The following is a 23,804-nucleotide window of genomic DNA, read 5'->3' on the forward strand; positions in this document are numbered from 1 at the left end:
GACAGCATATGTTCCCTCTAGGCCCCCAGAACTTCCTTCTCACCCCTAATCTTCCTTTTTTATTGTTCCTTGTTAAGGTGGACCAATTCAATCTCTCCTGCCCCCCACCTCCTCCACTCTCATTTCCTGACCCAGTCCTGCACCTGGGAGACCAACTTGATGCATTAGGCCTTACTGAAATTTGAACTTTGTGTCTTCAGTAACTTTTTTCTCAATAAGGACCCGTCTCACCAGTTATTTCTTTCCTATTTAGTGACATGGTGGGGAGGTGGGGCAGGAAAATTTCTTAATCGGTAGCTTACAACCTCCCTTTCATCTGAATTCCTTTCAGAAAAGGAGCCTGGACCTCCTTCTTAAAAACAAGCCCTGGCCCACAGTTCAACAGCTGCATTCAGAGAGGCAAATGTGAAAGCAAAACCAGGTCTCAGCAGGCTGGGCTTCATTCACAGACTGTTCTGGTTTTAATTACCGGCATGTTGCAAGGGAGCCTGAGCTGGATGGAGAAGACGTCTTTTCTTCTCTTGCTTAATGTACTTACTCCAATGCCTGATGTCTTTTCGTTATTCATCCTTGTATGTCCCTCTGCCAGCTAAAAGGAACCCTGGCTTGGAGCTACTGGTTGTTGCAGTGGTCTAGGCAGCAGAGTATTTTTGGTTTTTGTTTCAGTCTACTTTTGTTTTCTTGTTTGTTTTTTATTGGCTTCTATAAAGGAATTTAGAGAGAAACTTTTTGTTGTTTTATTTCCTTGTGTGTCTTTGCCTGAGGAGCAGCGCCACGTCCTGATGTGAGTACCGAGTGGGTTGAGATTTTGCTGGTACTTTGAGTTGGTGTTGTAGAACATGATGAGGCTGTCACAGTGGGGTAAGCAAGGGCACACTTTCTCTCCACATCATTGGAGGTAGAGAAATTTTGCCTCAAAAATTGTGCTCAGGGGTGCAAATAAGCTAACTTCCTCCTGTCCCCCAAATAGTAAGATTTCTCTTGCCTGTACCTACGCTTATTATTTTTGTTGGGCAGTTTTATGAGGTAAGATATTTTTCCTGCACAAAATAAATGTGTACTGAAAAAAATGGACTGTTTTTGAGATTGTATTTCAGCTTAAAATTTTTGGTGCATTAATGAAACTTAAAATTTTTATTTCCTACATATGATATCTGTTTGTGATCATCCTTTTGGCAGATAGTCAACATTCCAGTCTAGCCTGTATTTATAAACTACGCTCTAAGGGTAAACTGTTTTTTTTTAAAAATCAAAACTATAATTACATTATCTTACACTGTAGGCAATCATTATTTAACAAAAATGTGACTTGGGCCTACTAAAATGTTTATTTTTTAAATATAAAACGATAAGAGAAAGGTTAGCAAAATGAAGGAAAATTGCAACTATTGCTATTTATTGCTTTCCTCTTGGGTACACATGTAGAAAAGAGATAACAGTGGATTCATGTGAGACAGGGTTGAAGTGGGGAGGTGAGGCTTGAGCAGCATTGCCTATTAATAAGGTCTTCTAACCCTGAAATTCTATGGTTTGGTGGAAGGGAATGATAGACATAAATTGACAAAATGCACGGTAAGAATATTTGGTGTGAGTAATAATCACACAATTGTATCAGGAGTCATATGCCAGTAGACTCAGCTGTTCTCCAAGCTTCCTCCCAAGCCTAAGATACTATAAAGATAAATCATATTGCTCTTCCCATTCGGAACTAGTTTATTCACCTTCATTGCCTGAACTCTTGCTATCAGCAGGATCTTCCTGGTCTGCTACCTCAAGGGGTCTTTTCCCTGGGTTTCTTCAGTCTGTGAGCCTTTCTGTCAAACTGGAGCTCCTCATAGGCAAGGACGACACCTTTTAGGTTCTCTGAATCCCTAGTGCCTGGCAAGGTACCTCACAACACACACAGGTACTCTTTGGGTTCTTCTTAAATTGTTGAATTAATTGATTTGATGAAACTGCATGTGAATCACTGGAGGTGGGGTGTTTGTGTAATATACAGGGGATTGAAGAAGAAGATGGTGCAGGTGTCTTCAGAGATGCTATTACAGGTCATGCTTTAGGGTTGACTTGCTTTACAATGCATTGGACAGTGATACATAGATCGTTGTGTATTAACTTTTTTCCCATATGGCAATGTCCAAATATAACATTTGCCTCGACTGCTGTGTGCTTGGGTTACCCTATAATGAGACAACTGCAGCTTGGCCTCCTATTCTGTCACATTCTGCTCTACTGCAGCAGGGCTCCTTTAGGTTATTTGTGTTTCCCCTAGTTTTCAAATCAACTCACAGAACTGCAGGATAGATAAAGGAATGTGAAAGATTATCCAATCCAATCACCTCAATGCCTTCTCATCCCCTCTAACACCCCTAGGGACTGTTCCCAGTTCTTATTTTCCAGACCTCTCTATTATAAACTACCTCTGCTCCTTGAGATTTTCCTTCCTTGAGTCGGAGACACTGTGATGGGGGACCAAATCTTTCGGCACTCTTCTCTCCAAATTTTACTCTCCAAATTTTGGAGCATTCCTCAGAGTTCAGATCTTTTGTTTCTCATCTTTCTTTAAATTCTCCCCACTCAAAAAGTTAATTTATTCTCCATTGTCAACCACCATCTCCATATTGGAAATAACTTCTTTATCCTTATCTCTAGCTCTGAATTTTGTTCCAAACTCTACATCTACATTTTCCTTGAATGCCTTGCATTACTTTACGACTCAAACCCAACTCATTGTCTTTCCTCTGAACATCAGCTCTTGCTATTGTATTTTCTGCCCTGCCCCCCATGATGTCGATATTGTTTTGATAGTCTGGTCTCAAAATTGTAAGTTAACTTATTGCTTCTCTTTCTTTCCTGAATGGCTGATCCCTTATCAGTTGTTTTGACAGTGGTTCTGTCAATTGTTTTATTAAATTTTTCCTTCCTTTCCCTTCCTTCCCTTTTTCTGTCTCTGTATCAAGGGCTTTATCAAATAGCAGGTTGAATACAATAAGCCCGTAATTGGGTGACTGGCCTTCAATTCCATTCTCTCTTTATACATACTAAAAACAAATAAAACAAAACGAAACCCTAAAAACAGAGTTAATATTTTTCAAACACTTCTGTAGTATTGTCACTTAGTTTTTTAGTGACTATCACTGTTCCCTATTGACAGCTCTACCTGGCATTAACCCCTCAACATTCTCTTCTCAATTATATTTCCAGCCAAGTTATGCTGTTTATTTTCCCCCTCAACATGCCCTGTGTGTTCACACCTCTGACACTTTGTTTCTGGGCCATCTGCAGTGCCCACAAGAGTAGCTCCAACTCTGAATCCTACCAGTGCTTCTAAGACTCAGTTCAAAGTCGACTGGAAGAAGAGAGACTTCATCCAGGAAGTCTCTCTTCTTCCAGTCGACTTTCATGGTTTCTGCACTTTTAAAAATTTTGTTAGGTGAGGCAACCCTTAGTTGACTTCACAGATTGCAAGGACCTTGTCAGTTTTACAATCCCCTATTTTTGATTTTTGTTTACACCTACAGCACCTCGTCTTCCTAAGTGGTCTCCCATCCAAGTACTAACCAGGTCCGACCCTGCTTAGCTTCCGAGATCAGGCGGAATGGTGATTGTTCAGGGTGGCATGGCCATAGACCAGGGTTTTTGCATTTTTATGCAAAATTTTTTACACCTCTTATTAGTATTTGTGTGTGCATGTATTTTTTTTTTTTTTAATTATCTGGCTGTGTTATAATGTGTTTAAGGGCAGGGACCCTTCTTAGATGAATCCTTCTATTGATTCTTCAGTCTAATTCAAAGACTTGCAAAAAGTGGGAGTAAAGTATTTATTGGCTAAAGAGTTGAGAGGCAATTTGAATTTAAGTTAAATTTGAACTAAAGTTAAATTGACTAGAATCACATTTTAAGGCTACAGGTAGTTTATTCACGCTGCAGATGGTTTAGAGATGCGATATTTATACTGAAAGTTTACTCATGCACCTCTGAAAGCAGAGCCACTATGGATAATATGACTCAAATATCCAGTAGGGATTTGTAGGCAATAAAAATGTATGAATCCAGCTGGGTGCAATACAATAGAGAGTGGTAGGGCCTGAGGCAAACTGCATTACTTGCCTAAAGTCATTCAAATGGAAATTTTAAAACATTGCTAATTACAATTCCTCTCTTAGGCACTTTGCTTCAAAAACAGTGATTAATTCAAATATTTCAACTCAGTTTGGTATTTCTTGAGGTTGTAGATACCCAGAGCTGTTCTAGACACTTAAGGAGGGGAAGGAGTCAAATGAAATAAGACTGGCAATATTCAGCAAAGAATAAAGTGTTATACAAACACGATCTTTTGCTCTGGTTATTATTACAAAAAGGAATTGTTTGCTAGGTTTCTTGAGATATTTCCATAAAATGTCTATGTCTTGATTATTCTAAGATTAGAGAATTCTTGTAAGTAAGCATTGGTTGTGACTGTCGTATTTATCTCTGCATACCAGAGCTTGGCACATAGTAAATATAGAGTAAATATTTGGGGGGGAAAAAAAGAAGTAATGAAAACTTCTCTACATTATTGCAGCACCATACATTTCATTTCATCTATCAGTTCACACATAGATTTTAGCAGACAGGTAAATTGTCAAGAAACTGGGACTATAGCAATCAGAAAATGAAATTTCTAGTACCTATGATGATTTTTGACCCTCTTGCAAATTTTGAGTTTTCCTCATTTTCTGCTTACAAACGTCTCAGAATTACAAACGTTTTCTTGTTGTTGTTTTTTTTTTTCTGGAAAGATACAACTTACCAATATAATTGAATAAATTGTTATTAATATTTCTTATGTAGAAGTAAACAGAATCAGGTCTAAACATCTACTAAGGAGAAAGATGGACATAAACCATTAAATATAAATTGACAAGAAGTACCATGAGAGGTAAAACAGTTCAAGAAGCATTTGTTTGGGAGGCTCAGGGGGAAGATTTATGAAGGAAGTTGCCCTGAGTGAGTCTTAGGTAGACTTTTACCAAGTGGGATCTTCATGGGTAGTGAAAGGAGTGGTCATGTTAGGAAATCATGGAATTTAGAGCGAAGATCACCAGTCACCACTGTAAGTGATGATGAGAATGAATGTGAAGAATGCCTTCCCTTTACAAAGTATTTTTTCACATACCTTCTCCAAGGACCCACAGCATTCTATTCTCTGCCTGTGGTTTGGCCAAGAGCTTTAGATATTAGAGAACTTAATGATTTTCAGTTTCCACCCCTCCCAAAGCACCACATCAGAAGAGCCACTTGTGGCTCTTAGACCACACAGGAACAGTATTTGGTCATTCAACAAGTATTAATGAGGACCCACCATGTATCAGGAGCTGTTTAGAGTGCTGGGAAATAGCAAGAAACAAAAACAGAAATTGGTGCTCTTGTGGAGCTTAATCTCTTGGTCAGTGTAGAGAAACAAAAGAAAAAAGAAAAAAAAATGTTCATAGAAGTAGGACCATTCCCCTTGATGATATGTATAGACTCTTGAGGATTTCTCTATGTCTTTCCTCCCTAGTTGAGAACATGGCCAGCAGAACATCACATTTCTGGCCACTTGCTCTGACAAAACCTAGGCAACAAAGGTTATGCAAATCCCCGCATTGTTTTGTGTTACTAACAAGAACTAACAAATTATCAAAATTTGGCTTCACGTTTACATATACATATATAAATACACATATTTATAAGTTGGAATTTATTTTTCACTTATTATCTCCATGATGTCATTTTCACTCACCTTCTAAAACACCTTTTAGAGGGGAGGAGTAAAAGAATAAGGCAAGTCTTATATTATGTTAACTTACCTTAATTCCTGTTTAAGTGATCAACTGTTACCAGCATGCCAGCAACAGTTGTGGTACTTACAGGTGGAATCATGCTTTAATATCTTTAAAAAATAAAAATGTTCATGGTTCACCAAAAATCTTGAGATGTTATACACTTGAATATTACCTATCGCATTGAAACGAAACGGTTGAGACTGGTTGTGAAGATCAATAGTTGCATACATGGTACGTGGAAAGGACCTTGGAAATCACCTAGTTCAATTCGTCTTTTGTGGGCAGGGAAGAGCGAGTTCCCAAAGCATTAGGAATAGAGCAAGGACTGGAATTAGTCTCCTGATGCCTAGCTCGGAGTCTTCTCCAGCTTGCTTAGTGGCTTGGGGGAGAGCAAAGTCAGGGCAGCAATCTGAGCAGGACTTTTCATAAATGTAAAAAGAATAGTTTTTGCTTCTTCTCACTCTCGAGCCTGAGCATTTCTTGACTTGAGAGGGCCTTTCTTGGCTCCTCCTGGAGCCACCAAAAAAATTCTCAAATCTTATATTCTATGCCATTCTGCTGTTTCAGATCATGATTTGACTTCAACCGCTATATCATATTCATAGGCAGAATTGCTAAGAATTACCCAGAAATTCATTAAGAATTACCCAGAACTTAAAAAAATCAGCTCTCCTGATCATTTGATTAAAAACTACTTTTCTACTCACATTCCAAGGTATTCATTAAAGATCACCTTGCCTGATAAAAGCTAGCTATGGTGAGCATCCTCTGTTCTGAAAAGTAGCAAAAATGAACATGTACATAAGGAATATATAATGAAGATAAAAATGAATGGCCACACAGGCATAGACAGTAAGATATTTATGTCCAAAATAAAGATAACTTTTAAAAGGGAAGACTAAAGGGGAAGCATGGTTGTTTGAACAGCTGAATTTCATCTCATGGAGAGGGCAATGCTCATTTAGCTGAAGGAGTGCCTTACATGTGGATGCTCCACAAATGCTACATTGAGTTATTAATTTTGGCAATGCACTCTGTAAGTTCTTTAAATAACATTCAAGTCTTGCCTGCCTGGGTATAAAGAGTCCATACTTCCCTAACATTAAAGTTTATAAGAACCTACTCTTTCAGAAAATGGAGTTCTCCTAAAGAACCCAGAGGGCAGGTGAGGGGCTTGAGATACCTGTGGAAATGTTCTTTTGGGAGACAACCTTGTACTAAATCTTAGTTTTTAAAAGGGATCATCTTCCACCTCTTGTGGAAACTCTGGCTTCTAAGTGTTCTATTTGCTTAAACAATTCCAGGGATGATGACCTCCCCACCGTATTAATAGCCCATTTCATTATGAGTGGCTCTAATGAAAATTTCTTTCTTACTTGGGGCTAAAATAACCAAAATAAGGCTTCTGTTTCGCCAGGAGGGAAAAGGAGCCAACTGGAAGCCAGTAGTCTCAGATTCCTGAGCATGACGCTAAATCATCAAGTGTGCAAGCAAACACTTACTCATTTGTCCATTATAAGGACCTAATAAAGTACAAAGAGCTCTCGTTTTAGCAGGAAAGACAGAAGTGCAGCAATAACATACCAGGAATGAGGTAAGTGCTAACACTAGAAGTGAGTAGCAGATACAATAGAGGTAGAAGAAGCAGCTTAAGACACTTCTGAAATTCTTATCCATTTGTGTTGAATGTGTAAGAATGTGAGGCTACGTAAAGAGATATTTAAGAGGCGATACTAATTTTTTAAGTGCATGAAGAAATCGAGGAAGAGAAAAAAATAAGATTAGAAAAAAATGAGATCAGATGTGAGAGATTAAAATTCTCAAAGCACTTGTGAAGTCCTAGTCATGAAAAGGGCATGTATTTTTCTGTGGCTAAGGCAAGGGGGGCCAGATAAGGGAAGGATTTAGATTTTGAAGGCCACACTAAGGAGAATTTTATCTTGTAAATAACAGGAGCTATTGAAGTCTGTTAAGCAGAAGCGATATGGTCAGATTCGATTATTCAGTATTTAGGAGATTGTTCTGCCTGCTAAGTAAAGGGATAATTTATTTAACAAGTATTAACAGAGTCCTTACCTAATTCTAGACAATATTCTAGGGGCTGAAGGCACAGTAGAAAGCAAAACAGACAAAGATCCCTGATTTTAGTGATTATATTCTTATGGAAGATGGCAGGCAATAAAATAATAAACAAGTACGTTATGTGGTATGTTGGAATGCTTTGAAAAAGAGAGACAGGTAAAGAGAATTGGAGATGCTGGCAGGGTGGTTCTGTCACAATTTTACATAAGGTAATCTCAACCAGAAAGAGCAAAGAAAGTGTCTGGGTGGACAAATAGGCCCCTCTTACCTGAGCTTTTGGAAGGACTCAGGATTTTTACTCTGAGTGAAATAGTGAGTCATCAAAAGGTTTTGAGCATGATTCGACTTATATTTTTAAAGAATTATTCTGGTCACTGGGTTGAGAATCAACTGTAGGAAGGCAAGGTCAGAATCATAGAGTCCAGTCATCTGATTATTATAGGAATCAGCATAAGAGATGGTAATGGCTCAGGGTGATATGGAAGTGGTGAGAAGTGATCAGATTCCATATATATTTAAAGGAAGGGACTATGGAATTTGTTAATGAATCAGATACAGGTGAGAGAAGAAAAGAGTTGAGGATGATGCCAAGATCCTTTAGTTCGTCAAGCAGAAGATGAAGCAGAGGGAAGCAAAACTAGAGGGTAAAAATGGCAGTGAGGAGACTGTGCTATGGTATAAAGAGAAATGACAAGAAGCTGAATTAAGGCAATGGCAGTGGGATTTTGGAAAGAAGTAGAATTAACAGAACTGGGGGATGGACTGGACTTGCAAGATGAGAGTTGAGTAGGTTCAAGATGACGCCCAAGAGTCTGGCTTGAAGTAGGTTTATTATTGTCATTATAGGCAAATGGGGCATAAAGAGCTTGCATAAACTGACCAAGGACTTAGAGGTTAATAATAATTTATAGACCCAGGATTTGAACTTAGATGTTCTGGCTCTAGAGCTTGAGCTCTTAACCATTGCATGGGGCACATTATTTCCAGAAGAAAGAAGGCTGCTGGTTGGAAAGTACCTTTACAACAGTATCTGTCTCTCAATTGGCTCAAATGGGCCAATTGGCTCAAGCGTGCAAGGGAAGTCCCTTTGGATGGGCAAGGAAGAAGGGGAAGTTAATGCCAGTGATGAGTGAGTCGAAAGTCCTTCCTGTTGCCAAAACTACATGTTATGTGCTATCCGTTTGTGCTCTAGAAATGAAAATGCTAGACAAGTACTAGGCCTGCAGGTGCCACTTAAGATTTCTTTTCTGGATATATTTGTATTTTTGATCAGAAAAAGGATCTTTAGGTCTAGCTAAGGTGTGCCTTGAGCATTTTCCGATGGAAAGCACTCGATTCTGTTTCCAGCTGTTACCTGCTGTAATATCTTCCTTCTTAAAATAAAAGCAAGGATACAGGCCACTGTAGACCTCACCTTCTCTTCTATCTATGGCAACATTTCTCTTCTCCCTTTTTAGCATTTTTCTCTAAAAAGTTGCCTATATTCTGTTGTCTCCCACATCCTTACCTCTTATTTTCTTTTGAATCCACACAGGCTTTCATTATCACCAAATCCACTGATACCAACTTAACCAGATTATCCATGAATTCCATACTGCTAAGCCCCACTCTCAGGAGCTTTTGGCTGACTGACCACTCCTTCTGTAACACTTTGTATTAAACTCTAGGTTTTATTGTTATTTAGCTATGACTGTCATTGAAAAAATATTTTTTTTAAACTCATAGATCCCAAGAGAAAAGGGCATGTCACACCACAGGGGGCTATACAGGGACACACCAAAGTCAGACAGGAGGCAGAGGGAGAAGAGGAAAATCTGGACAGGAGCCTTTATTGTGGTTTGCACAGGAAGGAATGGGTAAAGTGGGTGAGTAGGCTTATTATTGGCTAGATTGAATAATTTAGCAGGCTCTGAGACATAGGGGCTGTCTCTTACTGTCTGGTACCTGGCACTGAGTTAATGAAAGGCAGGTGGGTAGTGGCCCAGAGTTGAGAGTCCATTAAAGGTGGTTGGAGGTGTAAACTCTGGTTTGGAATTGTTTAATCCTGGGAGGGCAATCTGTCCATGGTCATCAAGACCCCAGATGTCAAAGCATCTGAATACAGAAAAATAAAGGACCTAGTCAATTTGCCTTTTTACTTTTCCTCTCAATCCTCTTTGCTAGTGGCCTCCCGCTCAAAAATCAATTAATGTTGGGATGCCCCTCATCTCTGTCCTTCAACACTTTATCTTCTCTTTCTCTCTTTAGGTGATGTCATGCAGCCCCATGGCTTTAAGTAATACTATACATCGATGACTCCCAAATTTATATCTCTACTCCCAAACTCTAGACCACTTACTTGTTACCTAACTGCGTACTAAACATTTTCACTTGGATGTCTAATAGGCATTTCAAACAAACATATTCCAAACACAGTCCTTGATTTCTGCTCCCTAATCTGCTTCTCTCTCAGTCTTTTCTATTTTAATAAGTAGTACCTGCATTGCCCTAATGACACAATCCCCAAACCTAGAAATTTTCCTAGATTTTTCCTTTTTTTAAAAAAAATTAAGTTTATCGAGGTGTTTAATAAAATTATACAGGTTTCAAGTGTACAGTTCAATAATACAGTCATATGTATATTGCATTGCGTGTTTACCACCCAAAGTCAAATTTCCTTCTGTCACCATATATTTGACTCCTTTTACTCTTATCTACCACCCCATTTCCCCACTTTCCTTCTAGCGATCACGAAACTGTTGTCTGTGTTTATAGGTTTTTGTCTTGTCCATTTGTTACTTTCAGTTTTGTATCCCACATATAAGTGAAATCATATGGTTCTCAACTTTTTCTGTCTGACCTATTTTGCTTAGCATGATTATCTCAAGATCCATCCATGTTGTCAAAAATGGCAGTGTTTCATCTTTTCTTATGGCTGAATAATATTCCATTGTTCATATGTACCACATCTTCTTTATCCAATTATCTATCAAAGAACACTTTGGTTGTTTCCATGTCTTGACCACTGCGAATAATGCTGCAATGAACATTGGGGTGCATATATCTTTACAGACAAATGTTTTCAAAACTTTTAGGTAGAAACCCAGAAGAAGGATTGCTGAGTCATATGGTAATTTATTCTTAATTTTTTGAGGAACCTCCATACTGTTTTCCACAGCAGCTTTACCAATTTACATTCTTACCAGCAGTGTATGAGGATTCCTTTTTCCCCACAGCCTCTCCAACCCTTGTTAACACTTGTCTTATTGATGAAACCCATTCAAATAAGTGTGAAGTGATATCTCCTTGTGATTTTGATTTGCATTTCCCTAATAGCTAGTGAAGTTGAGCATCTTTTCATACATCTGTTGGCCATTTGTACGTCTTCTTGGGAGAATTGTCTGGTCAGGTCCTCTGCCCATTTTTTTATTGAATTTTTTGTTGTTGTTAACTTGTATGAATTCTTTATATATTTTGGATATTAGCTCATTATCAGAGACTTTGTTTGCAAATATCATTTCCCATTCAGTTGATTGCCTTCTTGTTTTGTTGATAGTTTCTTTTGCTGTGCAGAACCTTTTTAGTTTGATATAGTTCCATTTATTTTTGCTTTTACTTTCCTTGCCTTTGAAGTCAAGTTCATAAAATCCCATCTAAATCAAAGGTCTATGAGTTTAGTACATATGTTTTCTTCATTGCAATTTATTGTTTCAGGTCTTATATTTAGATCTTTGATCCATCTTGAGTTAATTTTTGTACATGGTGACAGATAACAGTCTAGTTCCATCGTTTTGCATGTGGCTTTCCAATTTTCCCAGCACCATTTATCAAAGAGGCTTTCTTTTCTCCATTGTATATTTTTGCCTCTTTTGTCAACAATTATTGACTATATTACTCAAACAATAAATAGATTTAATGTAATCCCCATCAAATACCAATGGCAGCTTTTGAAGAAATAGAATAAAAAATCATCAGATTTGTATGGAATCACAAAAGACCCCAAATAGGCAACACGATCCTGAGAAAAAAGAACAAGACCAGAGGTATCACACTGCCTGACTTCAAATTATATTACAAAGCAAAAATAATCAAAACGGCATGGTATTGGCAGAAAAACAGACACACAGATTAATGGAATAGAATTGAGAGCCTAGAAAAATTTAATAAATTTAAAGGACAAAGAAAAAATATAAAAAGCCTTGAACAGACCATTTCTTACCTCCGCTAGCCCTACTACTCTGATCAAAACTATCATCATCTCTGCAAAAACATTTCTCACTGATCATCCTACTTCTAATCTAGCCCAACCCGCTCTCCTTCCCAACAATAGTCTATTGTCTACACCAAAGCCGAGTCTTCTTTTAAAAGTGTAAATGAGATTATGTCATTCTCATCCATATCCTCCACTTGCTTTCCATTATATTCAGAGCAGCTCTACTTTGACCCAATTTAGATGTATGGCTCCAATCAATTTCCCTTGAAAAAATGGTTCCATGGCTAATACAATTTTGCTTCTTGGAATACATAGTAGCCTACAGTCATGTATCCTGTACTTTTGCCTTCAACCATGAGAAGTTCTTGGGTGAGAAAAAACCTGTGAACAAATGTAGAAATATAGGAGGTGGAGCAGGACTAAGGTTGGGCAGCCACTCAACAAAGCCATTTCTCTGCTTTCCCTGTCTAAACCCTTTGGTAACAGGTAGTTCAGGTAATGAGCAAACTTCATCACAGCACTCAAAAGAACTTCACTACTTTACCTGCGCAGTCAACTTATCAAGTATTTATTGAGAATCTAGCTCTGTTCCACCAAGCATGAGTATCTGATGCCCAGAGTTCCGGTCCAGCTAAAAGGGATAGTGTGGGTTATTCATGTGACAAACAAGATTGGTTTTCAAGTATCTACTACTGAAACTATGGGGAGCTTCATGGAAGAGATAAAGAGACACAGATAACCACCAGTGTGAATGATTCAGAGGACTGGTTCATAATCGGAAGAGGCCATTAGTAAAGGAAGAAGAGCTTCTAATTTATATGGGTAAAGAGTGTCTTGCCTCCTCTCACCCTATCTACCCTTTTTTCTAGACAATCAATCTAAATAACTTTTCCTCCCAGCTCCACTCTACTATGGTCTACCGCCTCACCTGAAGATTTGTTTACGAGTCATTTCCCTGTTTGCAGGAGCGAGCAAATCACCAAATTCTGAGACCCAGCAAAATTTCAGAAGGCCCTGAGACTTTCAGTTTTCTCGTTCAGATCCGGTACAGAATATGTTCCTCCTACTGCTAATTTTCAGCGTGGGAATGCAGCTTCAAGAGATAGCAGGTAAGAACAGACAAAGGGAGGGGCCTGAGAAAAAGGAGCAATTGATGGCACCTACCCGAAGCCAAGGATGAGGACATGGTTTTTAGGATGAAGTTTTTCTTTGAGAGGAAATGTGATTACTAGCTGTTACAAGTATATGTCTCCTTCATTAAAGAGTTTTAACTTCAAAGATTTTTTATAAAGTCTACCTGAGAAAAAAAGAAAGAAAAAGAAAACAACCAACAGATCTAAAGATCAGTTTGGAGAGGGGAAGAGATCTGGGATGAGGGTAAAAAGGAAAATCTTATTTAGCATGTTTACTAGGTTTTTTTTTTAAATAAAAAGTATGCATTTACTTGTATATTAAAAGAAATCTACAAGAGATATTACTTGTATAATTAAAATATAATTTTTAAAGTGTAAGTATCCTTTCTAAAGCACATGAGAACAATCAGGCTATAGCATCCAGTGCCCAAAGGGAGCCGTGGCTATCAGGGCGACCAAACTGATGACCTCACTTCTCTAATTGCTCTTGCGCATCCCTAGACCTGCACTCTTCATTAAAAAGAGAGGGGAAAAAAGATATACAAATTAGATCAATATAATTCCTTATTACCCTTTCTGTGTAAATTTCTATTTTTAAAATTTTAAAAATGATGCTTGTAGCAGTACTGCTAGTCATTGCAAAAAAAAAAACAACAAAATAACCCAAATGTCCATCAACAAGAGAATGCATGCATTGCAGTGTATTAGCAGAATAGAGTGTTATACAGCATGCAAATAAATTAATTACAAAAACATGCAACTGCATCTAGGAATTTTATCAGCATAATGTTGAGGGAAAAACAAAAAATCAAGCACAGAAGATGACATAAGCACAGTGTCCTTTTAATAAACAATACGTTGCTTAGGCATACATGTATATATGATAAAGCTAAAAAATAAGCAAGAGAATGATAAACACAATACTTAGGATGGTGATTACCTTTGGTGGAGGCAGTGGATATATATCATTTGTAATGTTCTAGTTCTTAGGGTGGGTGGTGGGTTTTAGTAAGCACTGATAAGTATATCTTCATTTTACTTAATTCAATACCTTAAATTATTTCTGCATTAAAGATTTAAATGTAGAAATAATTTAGGTAATTAAATTTAAAATAATTAATTTTAAATCATTATACAGTAAAATTTATTTTTTCATAAAAACATCTATAAGTTTTGACAAATGAGTAGTCATATAACCACCACCAAAAACAAGATCGAGAACAGTTCTATCACTTGCCAAACCAACCAATGAAGAAAAAACCCTCCTCTAACTTTTAAGCCCAGGTACACACTATTCTCTGTCATATAGTTTTATCTTTTCCAGAGAATCATAAATGGGTTCATTCATTAGATACTCTTTTTGTCTGACCTCTTTCACTTAGCATAATGCATTCGAGATTCATCCATATTGTCATATGTATCAATAGTTCATTACTTTTTTTGGTTGAGTAGTATTCCACTGTATGTATGTACCACATTTTGTTTATTCATTCCCCAGTTTAGGGACCTTTGGGTTGTTTCTTATTTTTGGCAATACAAATGGAATTGCAGTAAACATTTGTGTATAAGTTTTTGTGGGAACATAGATTTTCATTTCACTTGGGTAAAAATCTAGGAGTTGGATTGCTGGGTCATATGGTAATGTTATAAGGCACCATCAAACATTTCCATAGGTCTATACCATTTTGGCATTCCTGTCAACAAAGCATGAGAGTTCCAATTGTTCCACATCCTTGCCAGCACTTGGTATTGACTTTGTTGTTTTCTTTTAAATCATTCTAAAAGCGTGGAAGTATCTTATTTGTTTTTAATTTGCATTTCCCAAATACCTAGTGATGATAAGCATATTTTCATGTGCCTATTGGCCATCTTCTTTGGTGAAGTGTGCATTCAAATCATTCAACCAATTTTAATTAGGTCGTTTATTTTTTTATTATTGTTTTGCAAGTTCTTTATAATTTTGGATATAAATCCTTTATCAACTATGTGATATACAAAAGTCTTCTCCCAGTCTGCAGCTCATCTTTTCATCTCTTAACAATGTCTTTTGCGGAGCAAAAGTTTTAATTTGATGAACTTCAATTTTTCAATTTTTCTTTTTTGGATTGTGCTTTTGGTATCATATCTAAGAACTCTTTGTTTCAACCAAGCTCCAAAAGACTTTCTTCTGTGTTTTCTTCTAAATATTTTATAGTCATACATTTTACATTTAGGTTTATAATCCAGCTTGAATAAATTTTTATATAAGATGTGAGGTATATAGGTTGAAGCTTTTGTTTGTTTGTTTGTTTTTGTTTTTGTTTGTTTGTTTTATTTTTTGCATATGAACATCCAGTTGCTCCAGTCTCATTTGTTGAAAAAAATTATATTTTTTTCATTGAATTGCCTTTGTACCTTTGTCAAAAATCAATTGACCATATTTGTGTGGGTCTATTTCTTGACTCTCCATTTTGTTCTATTGATCTATGTGTATATCCTTACACATATATCATACTCTTTAATTATTATAGCACTATAGTTAACTTTTTTTCTTATAGTGTCATTTCAAAACCTTACATCTTATAACCCAGACATATTAAAGGAGAAATATTTATTTTTGTATTCCGTCATGTTTAGAGGAAAAAGTTACTCCAATCTCACCCTTTTCATTGATGTTTCCTTCTTCACCCACCAAAGATGGATAAAAACCAGGGGGTGAGGGGGCACATAACCATGGTGATGTTTGAGGTGACTCTGGGGTGGGGACCACAACATGGGTCACTCTACTTACCCTATCTTCGGCCTCCAAAACTACTTCTGCTGACCCCTGAGGTATACAAAGCAAAAGAATCAGGTTAGGAAGAAGATTTCTAGGAGACAAAAAGTCTCCATGCCATGATTCTGTGAAGAGGAGTACATGGGTCCTCTTAGGGCACCTTGTCAGTGCCAAGAGCAAGCTTCTATCTTAAACCGGAAACTTGAGTTTTCTGAAAACTGTGTCTGTCTAAAGCAGCCCCCACTTTTCAAGTACATTAGGTTGGAAGTCTGAACAAACTTAAGGTTCTGTTGTTAAATGGAAAAAAAGTATAAAATTAGTTTAAAGAGGAAGCTATCTTGGGAGGTAATGCAAATAATTTATTTTGTGTTTCCTGGAGATGTGACAGGTGCTGACTCTCGCTGATGCCTGCTTGCAAATAAAATGCAAAGTTATCCCCAAGAACAAAAAGGCTTCAGCATTACAGATGTACCCTAATCCTATATATGTTTAACTGGATTACACAGATTTTTATCTTTTGTTTACTCAATGGACCAATATAATATTGAAGTATGTATAATTACATACTTTTTTAAAAAAGCTTCAGGATAACTCAAGGCAGTTGCTTTAATTTGTCTAAAGAACCTGCATGTATGAATTTTTCATGCCCTGGCCATGTCCTTTACCCTTTAATTTAATCAAGAGGCAGAAATGAATGGGAAAACCTGTTTTGTCTGCTTAATTTTGTAGTCATGGAAACTTTCCAATTTTTTTCCCCTGTCTGACAACTTCAGCAGTTCAATGCTAGGTTGAAGCTTAATTTAATAACCATATGGCATATTTCTCTGTCTATAAAATAGGGATAGTAACTTCTACCTTACAGAATTTTGGGAACATTACATGAGATGATGATGTAAAGGTTAGCCCAGTGTCTGGCTCATTGTGCATAGTTAATAAATGTTAATTATTACTCTACTTCCCATTAACATTCCAAATGCAAACCAGTGTTATAACTCTGCTTGTCAAATGTTAATGTGCATACAAATCACCCCAATGATGTTAAGATGCAGATTCTGCTTCTCTAGGTCTAGGGCAGGGCCTGACATTCTACATTCCTAACTAGCTCCCAGGTGAAGCCAAGGACAACACTTTGAATGGTAGGATGATAAAATATGTTTGCAAGTGTCAGATCATAAAGTCATAGCCAACAGTTTTCAATGTTCTTTGCACATTAAAAGCTTCCAGGGAAATTTTCAAAAATGATGCTGGCCTCACAAAAGAATTAGAATTTAATTTTAAAGGATCCTTAGGCATTAGTATGTTGAAAAGCCTTCCCAAATAACATTAAATCTTCTAGTTATTCAGAGCTACTCAGATATGTGATTCATGTTTGCTAATCACTCTTTTCTCTCATGAATATTAGCTGGAAAATGTAACCTGTCTGAGAGGTAGTATACTTTATGCCTACAATCCTTGTACACATACACCCTGTACAAGGCAGTGGGGGGAAGCAAGCAAAAAATGGATTTTTGTCAAAGGCCCAGACAGTAAAGAGGGGAGTTCTGCTATATCTTACGGGGAATTCCAGAGGAAGTTATAGGCGTTCCCTCTCATGAGAAGAAAGTATAAGTGTGATAAATAAATTTGTTAAATAAATTCAATCGATGTTACACCCAAAGTCCTCTAACTAATTCTTGTTATGCCTCAAAGTCAACAACTAACTTTCTTTGCAAGCCCTATTCTCTCCCCCGTTTCTTATTTTATCATGTGTAATAAAATAAGAGAAGGAAGTAGCATGAAGAGAGTAAAAGTAGCGTAAGTTCCTGAACTTGGCGCATAGGAAAAGGTTAATAGATATTTGATAAATGAATAAATATCATCCTTCAGGACAGAGCAGATTCCATATTAGGTGGCTCTGTCTTAGTTATAAGGGGACCTCATAACTCAAGTATTTAAAGATGATTCCCTTCATAAAGGGATCTACCTTTAAGAGAGTTCTATTATGGAGACTCAGGTGAAAATTATAACAAGTGTTCAATGGATTCCAGAAGGTAGAATCATACAGGAAATTTGGAAGTATGGCATCACTTTTCACATATACCAGTCCAAAGTCTTCTCAACCTAGCCAAGCAAATGCAGGTGTGATTAGCATTCTTTTAAATAGAAGCACTCGTTTAATCACACTGACCCCATCCACAAAAGAATCCTGGGTAGATATAATATATTTCTGTGTTATAGATCTCTTTTAGAAAAGCACATTAATGTTCTAGTCATTGTTAAAACAAAGGTTGAAGGCAAGATGTAAATTTGTTAGTTGTTTTTGATAAATCTCAGGTTTGTGTATAGCACTTACCATCAAGTGTGCATGTGATGATTAAGAATGCCAATTTACGTGGTCTTGAGCAAGTTGCATTTTGATGAAATGAAAATGAGAGTATGGTTAGGTTCATTCTTTCTTTCTCTCTCTCCCTCTTTCTGTTATTTACTTGCCAACACCTTAACTGGAACTTAGTATGTGGTAGGCACTGGAGATACCAGAACAAACTCAACCTGGTCATGGCCTTCAAAGACTTGTCGGATAATAGGAGGAAAACCTCGAGTCTGAAGAGAATTGCAATGAGAATCAGTTAAACAACAGAAAATCCAAAATTTACTTACACTGTGAAATCTGATACCTAGAATGGTCAGGGAATGAGCTTTCCTGGTTAATAAAATATTGTGGTTAATAAAGAATGGCCATGCATTTTCTATATATGGACTATATGGACTAACACTTTGACAAGAAATAAAACATACAAAAGAAAGGAACTAATGTTTGCTGACAACCCACAACTGGCCAAAACAAGCTACTGCACGCATGCCATTTCTTTTAGTTTTCACCACAATCCTAAGAGGTAGATGCTAACTTTGTACCTTTACAGATAAGGAGACTTATAGATGTTAAATGATATGATCAAGATTAATCCCAATACAGTCAGAATTTGAACCCAGGTTCACTTGTCACTAAGTCCAATGCTCTTTTCATACTATGTTTTATATAGAAATGACTCCTCGAATAGCATATACTTTGAAAACCGCCCCCAAATATTTATCGAATGGTTGGTTTGACTGATTAAGTTAATGAATGAGTGAAGCAAGCTCTACTAAAGAAATTCGATCTATTTTGTCATGATTCAGAAACTACTTTGAGATCTCACTTCACTTTACTCGAAATGAATAAACCATTAATGATGGAAGCAGCATAATTTTGTACCATTTCTCACACTTTATTTGTACATGCACACCTTCGTTAGTTTTGCCATGTTCGACTACACTTTATGCTGTTGTTTTTATAAAATTCTTAAATCAACTCAGCTTTTATTTTTCGACCGAAATGGTATACCCTGTGGTAAATGGAAAACCAGTATTACTAGTACTGGTAAATAGAGGACATGAGCAAAAATAAATGCAATTAAAGTAAAGTCGTGTTATTAAAATCTACTCAGATACTGTTTTCTGCCTGGGAGCTTCCTGTTTTGTTAAAAGAAAAAATATCCATTGTTAGAGATGTGAGTCTAGTTGAAAATTATATGTAATTTGAAGAATTGCCTAGAATTGAAGAGGGAATAAATTCCTCTCTGAATAATCTAACTCCTTCTAGGCCTTGAATCTGCCCTACCTAAAATCATTTTGTATACTTCTGGTGGTGTGTCCTCCTCACATTTTGGGAAACACTGCTTCATTAGAAACTACAGATTTTGAAACCAGACACGTGACTGGCTCTGAATTTTAACTTTACTGGATGTCCTGAAGCAAATCTCTGTGAGCCAGTTTCCTCAACTATAAAACAGTAATTACAATACATATTTCATGGTTATATTCTCAGGATTAAATGATATAATTATAAAGAACAGCACAGTGCCTGGTACACAGTAGGTATGTACACTTAATTCTTCGTTCCCCTTGTTGATAGAAAAGAAAAACCTTCTACAATGGGCTTATATGGTGCGGTGGTTAAAAGCAATTGGGATTTAGCAATACTGGGTTTGACCCTGGCTGTGCTATCATAGGCAAGTTGCTTAACTCTTCTGAGTATCAGTTTCATTTTCTAAAAATGAAGGTGGTTCTACCTTGCTGCTTTCCTAGGAAGGCTAACTAAGATCATGTGTTAGCAGAGGCCTACACATAGTAAGAACTCAACACGTGGTAATTGTTATTATTACTATCAGTGGTGAGAGGAGGTAGTATTTGGCAGAGAAAGATGTAATTTGATCCATATGAATAAAATAAACCTGGGTAATAGGTGGCAGAAGAGCTATCACCTGCACAGGTGGGGAGTGTTGAGAGGAGCAAACTACCTCAGAGCAGTAGATCAAGAATTCTGCTCTTTCCCAGACTGGAGGGGGAAAGGAGAGAAAGGAGACCAAGCTAATGCCCAGATAGTGACAGGTATTTCCTGGAAAACGAGGGTAGGGTGAGTCCCCTCAGCTCCCACTCTGTACAGAGCTGAAAGCCATACAATGGGAGACTGTCTCATTTTCTGTTCAGCTTTATTCACAGTGACAGTCCCTAAAGAATTGTACACAGTAGACCATGGCAGCAATGTGACCCTGGAGTGTGATTTTGAGACTGACGGTCGTGTGGAATTTGAACATGTAGAAGCCAGTTTGCGCAAGGTGGAAAATGAGACCTCCTTACACAGTGCCACTTTTCTGGAGGAGCAACTACCCCTGGGGAAAGCCTTATTCCACTTCCCCCGAGTCCAAGTGAGAGATGAAGGACAGTACCGCTGCGTGATCATCTATAAGGGTGCCTGGGACTTCAAGTACCTGACTCTAAAAGTCACAGGTGAGTAGTTTCCGTGGAGGTATTTCTCCAACACAGGACCTAAAGTGAGCTCAAGCAAAAACTGGGAGGATGGTTATAAGGAGACAGAGCTATCTCAGAGAAAAGAAAAGCACCTGTTCAGAAATATTTTTTGACATCTGAGTATAAAGCAGCTGAGGTAAGTGTAAGTTTGGGTAGGAGTTGCAGGAATAAACAGGTGTAGAGGAAGCCAGGAAACGAGACCTTGAAAAGTGGGAGGATGCCAGAGATAGGCATCCTCAGAGGAAGAACACTAACTTGATTATTAAGCTACTCTTTCAGAATAGCTTATTCCCCTAGTCCAGAGTTTTTTAAAGCATGGTTTGCCATCCAAAAATAGATTAAAATATCAGTTTAGTGAGCAGTAACCAAGTAGGTGTTTTGCTCCCAATAAAATGAATGAACAACGTGAATAGGATGCAATATATCAGAGGGCATCCTATAGCAGGGCTGACTATTGTTTTTGTGAAACTCTTTAGTGGGTGTGTGTTGGCCCATGGTGTAAAATAGTTTTTCTCACTCTGGGTCAGTCTTAAAAAATTAGGAAAGCACTACTCTAGTCCAAACCTTATCTGTTGCAGATAAAGCAGTAGAAGTCCAGAGAAGTAAAGTGGGTGGCCCCCGGGAGCCCAGTTAATAGCTGCCTCCATTCCTCTGGGTTCAGGGCTCTCTCCACCATGACATGAGCGAAGAACCCAAATCTGAAGAGAATCTTCAGGTTCTTTTTGTTCTAGGAAAGATCATTTGGGAAAGACATGTGACAGCTATACGAAATATATTTGACTCTGTTAATTGGCTTGTGTTCTTTAGCCTTCATTGACTGTTCTAAGTTAAACTATGCCGGTTTTTCTCTGCCTCTTTCCAATCTCCCATTAGGTCTCTGTTCTTTCTTCTGGAGGGTTTGTGGATTTTGGTCCTAAAGACCAGTCAGTAACCTCGGCAACAATGATATGACTTTATGATTTAGCACAAAGGACAAATTAAAAGACGTGAGAGTAAATATTGTTTTTACCTGTGACCTTGGGCGAGTTACATCACCTTTTGTAATTTCAAATAAAAAAACTTATTTATAAAAGAATAACAATAGTAGCACCTACCACATAGGATTATTGTAAAAATTAAAATAGATAATGAACAAAAAGAACTGAGCATGGTGCCTGGCGTATGATACAATGAGTGTCCAGAGATTTGATTCAGAGACCCTCAGTTATGACAGGGCCAGTGACCTCCTCATACCTCAACTATCCATGAGTCATCAGGAAAGCCTCGAGCCTGGATGTAACTGCCTTCTGTCTTTACCACGCTTCTACATCTAGGCACCAACTGGGAGGAACTTCAATACATTGAAGTTAGTCTGAGTTCAATTAATGGGATGAGAGAGGACTTTACATTCTCAGGATCCCCTAATGTATTCTGGTACCTACACCCCTAAATAACTGCCCCTATGTTGGTTGACCTCTGTTTGAATGTTCTAATGCATCTAGGGTCTTTGGGCAATTTGGGACCAGTCATCCTAATTTTTCTCTGCAGCTGAGGACTGCTGCTCATACCAAGGAAGACACTCTGTCTGCTTCCTTACCTAGACAGGGATGGCTCATATGTGGAGAAGATTTATTCTTTAAATCTTAATTAATTAATTCTTTAGATCATTAATGGTCTTCAAACTATATGGAATATATAGAGTATATGGGTACCACAAAGATGTTCTAAGGAATGCATGGGCACAGGTAGTTTTAGAAAATGAGATTCTAGATCTTCCCCGAGTACTCTTTCCCCAAATTGAGTGTGCCTGAGAATGTGCCTTCCAGGCAAAGCTCTTGGGGTTCCCCTAGAACACTTCCTCTTTTATTATTGCATTCTCCCACTTCATAAAAAGCTACCTGCCACTCATCAAAAATACAGTGCATTGCCCAGTGGTGTGAAAACCTCCACAGTTCTCAACAAGAGAGCAACTGGAAATATCGATAACTTATCAAACTGTAATGACTACCAAATCCTTTTGCAAATTGGGAAGTATCAAATTTCTGTTTTCGACAAAATTGAAGGATGCCCCAATAGAACTAATAGCTGACAATAAAAGGCGAATTTTTGCTATATGAATTTTTGCTATATGAATCAAAGCTTTCAAAGAACAAAATGGCATTACTGTAACAAGACTGCTTCTGTCCCCACCAACTTATTCATATGAGCAAGATTCCTTAGCCCTTATAGCTACAACCTGGGAACAGGGAGGCAAATCAGCAGTTAACAATAGCAAGAAGCTGCTACCACCGCTGGGCTGGAGAGAAAGAGGAAGGCAGGGTTAACAGAGCCCAGAGGCCAGAGTCATATGACAGACACTGAAACCCCAGGGGTAGTTGAAGCCAGGAAAGAGACGTGGCTATTCCTGGAGAGGCCATTATAGCATAGAGCATGAGGGAAAAATACCCTAACTTCTCCCTTCCTCCAGCCCTCCAATCTTCCCATCATATTCCTATTGGCTATGAAGAGCCTGGAATATACAACCTGCATGTGCCAGTATTGCTGCGGTACAAAGCAGGAGAGAAAAATTGAGGAATAGATCTGAGGACAAACAGACCCAGCACACAGCTTATGTACAAAGTAATAAAATGTGGGTTGACTAATGGTGTAGTTAACTGAATCTATAGCAAACTGAACAACTAGGGTGACTGACAGCTAATTTAGCTGTGAAGTAGATGGTTCATTTAATAAAATTGATTTCATGACCTTAGGCTGCATTAAAACCCTGTGTTGGGCCTAAAGTGTGCTCAGTGCATAGAAGGGAATTAGTCACACTATACTTTAGTTAATATCTAGAACATAGATCATGTTAAATTTGCCCCAAAAAGTGAATCCAAAGACTGGCATCTAGAACTGGGTCTGACAACTATGTCCTGTGAGAAATGGTTGAAGAAAGTAGGCGTGTTTTATCTAGAGGTGAAAAGACTATATGGTCTTGCCAGTTATCTTCAAATACCTGAAGGGTTGCCTCGTCCTATGGAAGAGCTAAT

At 37.8% G+C, this 23,804-nt stretch overlaps 1 protein-coding gene and 1 pseudogene across 3 annotated transcripts in view; one reads left to right on the top strand and one right to left on the bottom strand.

The window, feature by feature from the left end:
- Nucleotides 1-378: 378 nt before the first annotated feature.
- The window catches only part of PDCD1LG2 (programmed cell death 1 ligand 2), a 50,149-nt gene continuing 26,723 nt past the window's right edge, over nt 379-23,804 (top strand). Inside the window, exons 1-3 of one of the 3 annotated variants that reach the window (XM_016138363.2) lie at nt 379-784; nt 13,047-13,190; nt 20,476-20,775. In XM_016138363.2, the coding sequence (XP_015993849.2) occupies nt 13,136-13,190; nt 20,476-20,775 (355 nt within the window). In that variant the 5' untranslated portion in view covers nt 379-784; nt 13,047-13,135. Of the gene's footprint in view, nt 785-3,649; nt 7,402-13,046; nt 13,191-20,475; nt 20,776-23,804 lie in introns of those variants that run through there. The other 2 variants (XM_016138365.2, XM_016138364.2) reach the window with 2 other exon arrangements.
- LOC118600769 lies at nt 3,513-3,631 on the bottom strand (annotated as a pseudogene).

The sequence above is a fragment of the Rousettus aegyptiacus genome, unplaced genomic scaffold (assembly GCF_014176215.1).
Source record: "Rousettus aegyptiacus isolate mRouAeg1 unplaced genomic scaffold, mRouAeg1.p scaffold_m13_p_3, whole genome shotgun sequence".
NCBI classification, from domain to species: domain Eukaryota; kingdom Metazoa; phylum Chordata; class Mammalia; order Chiroptera; family Pteropodidae; genus Rousettus; species Rousettus aegyptiacus.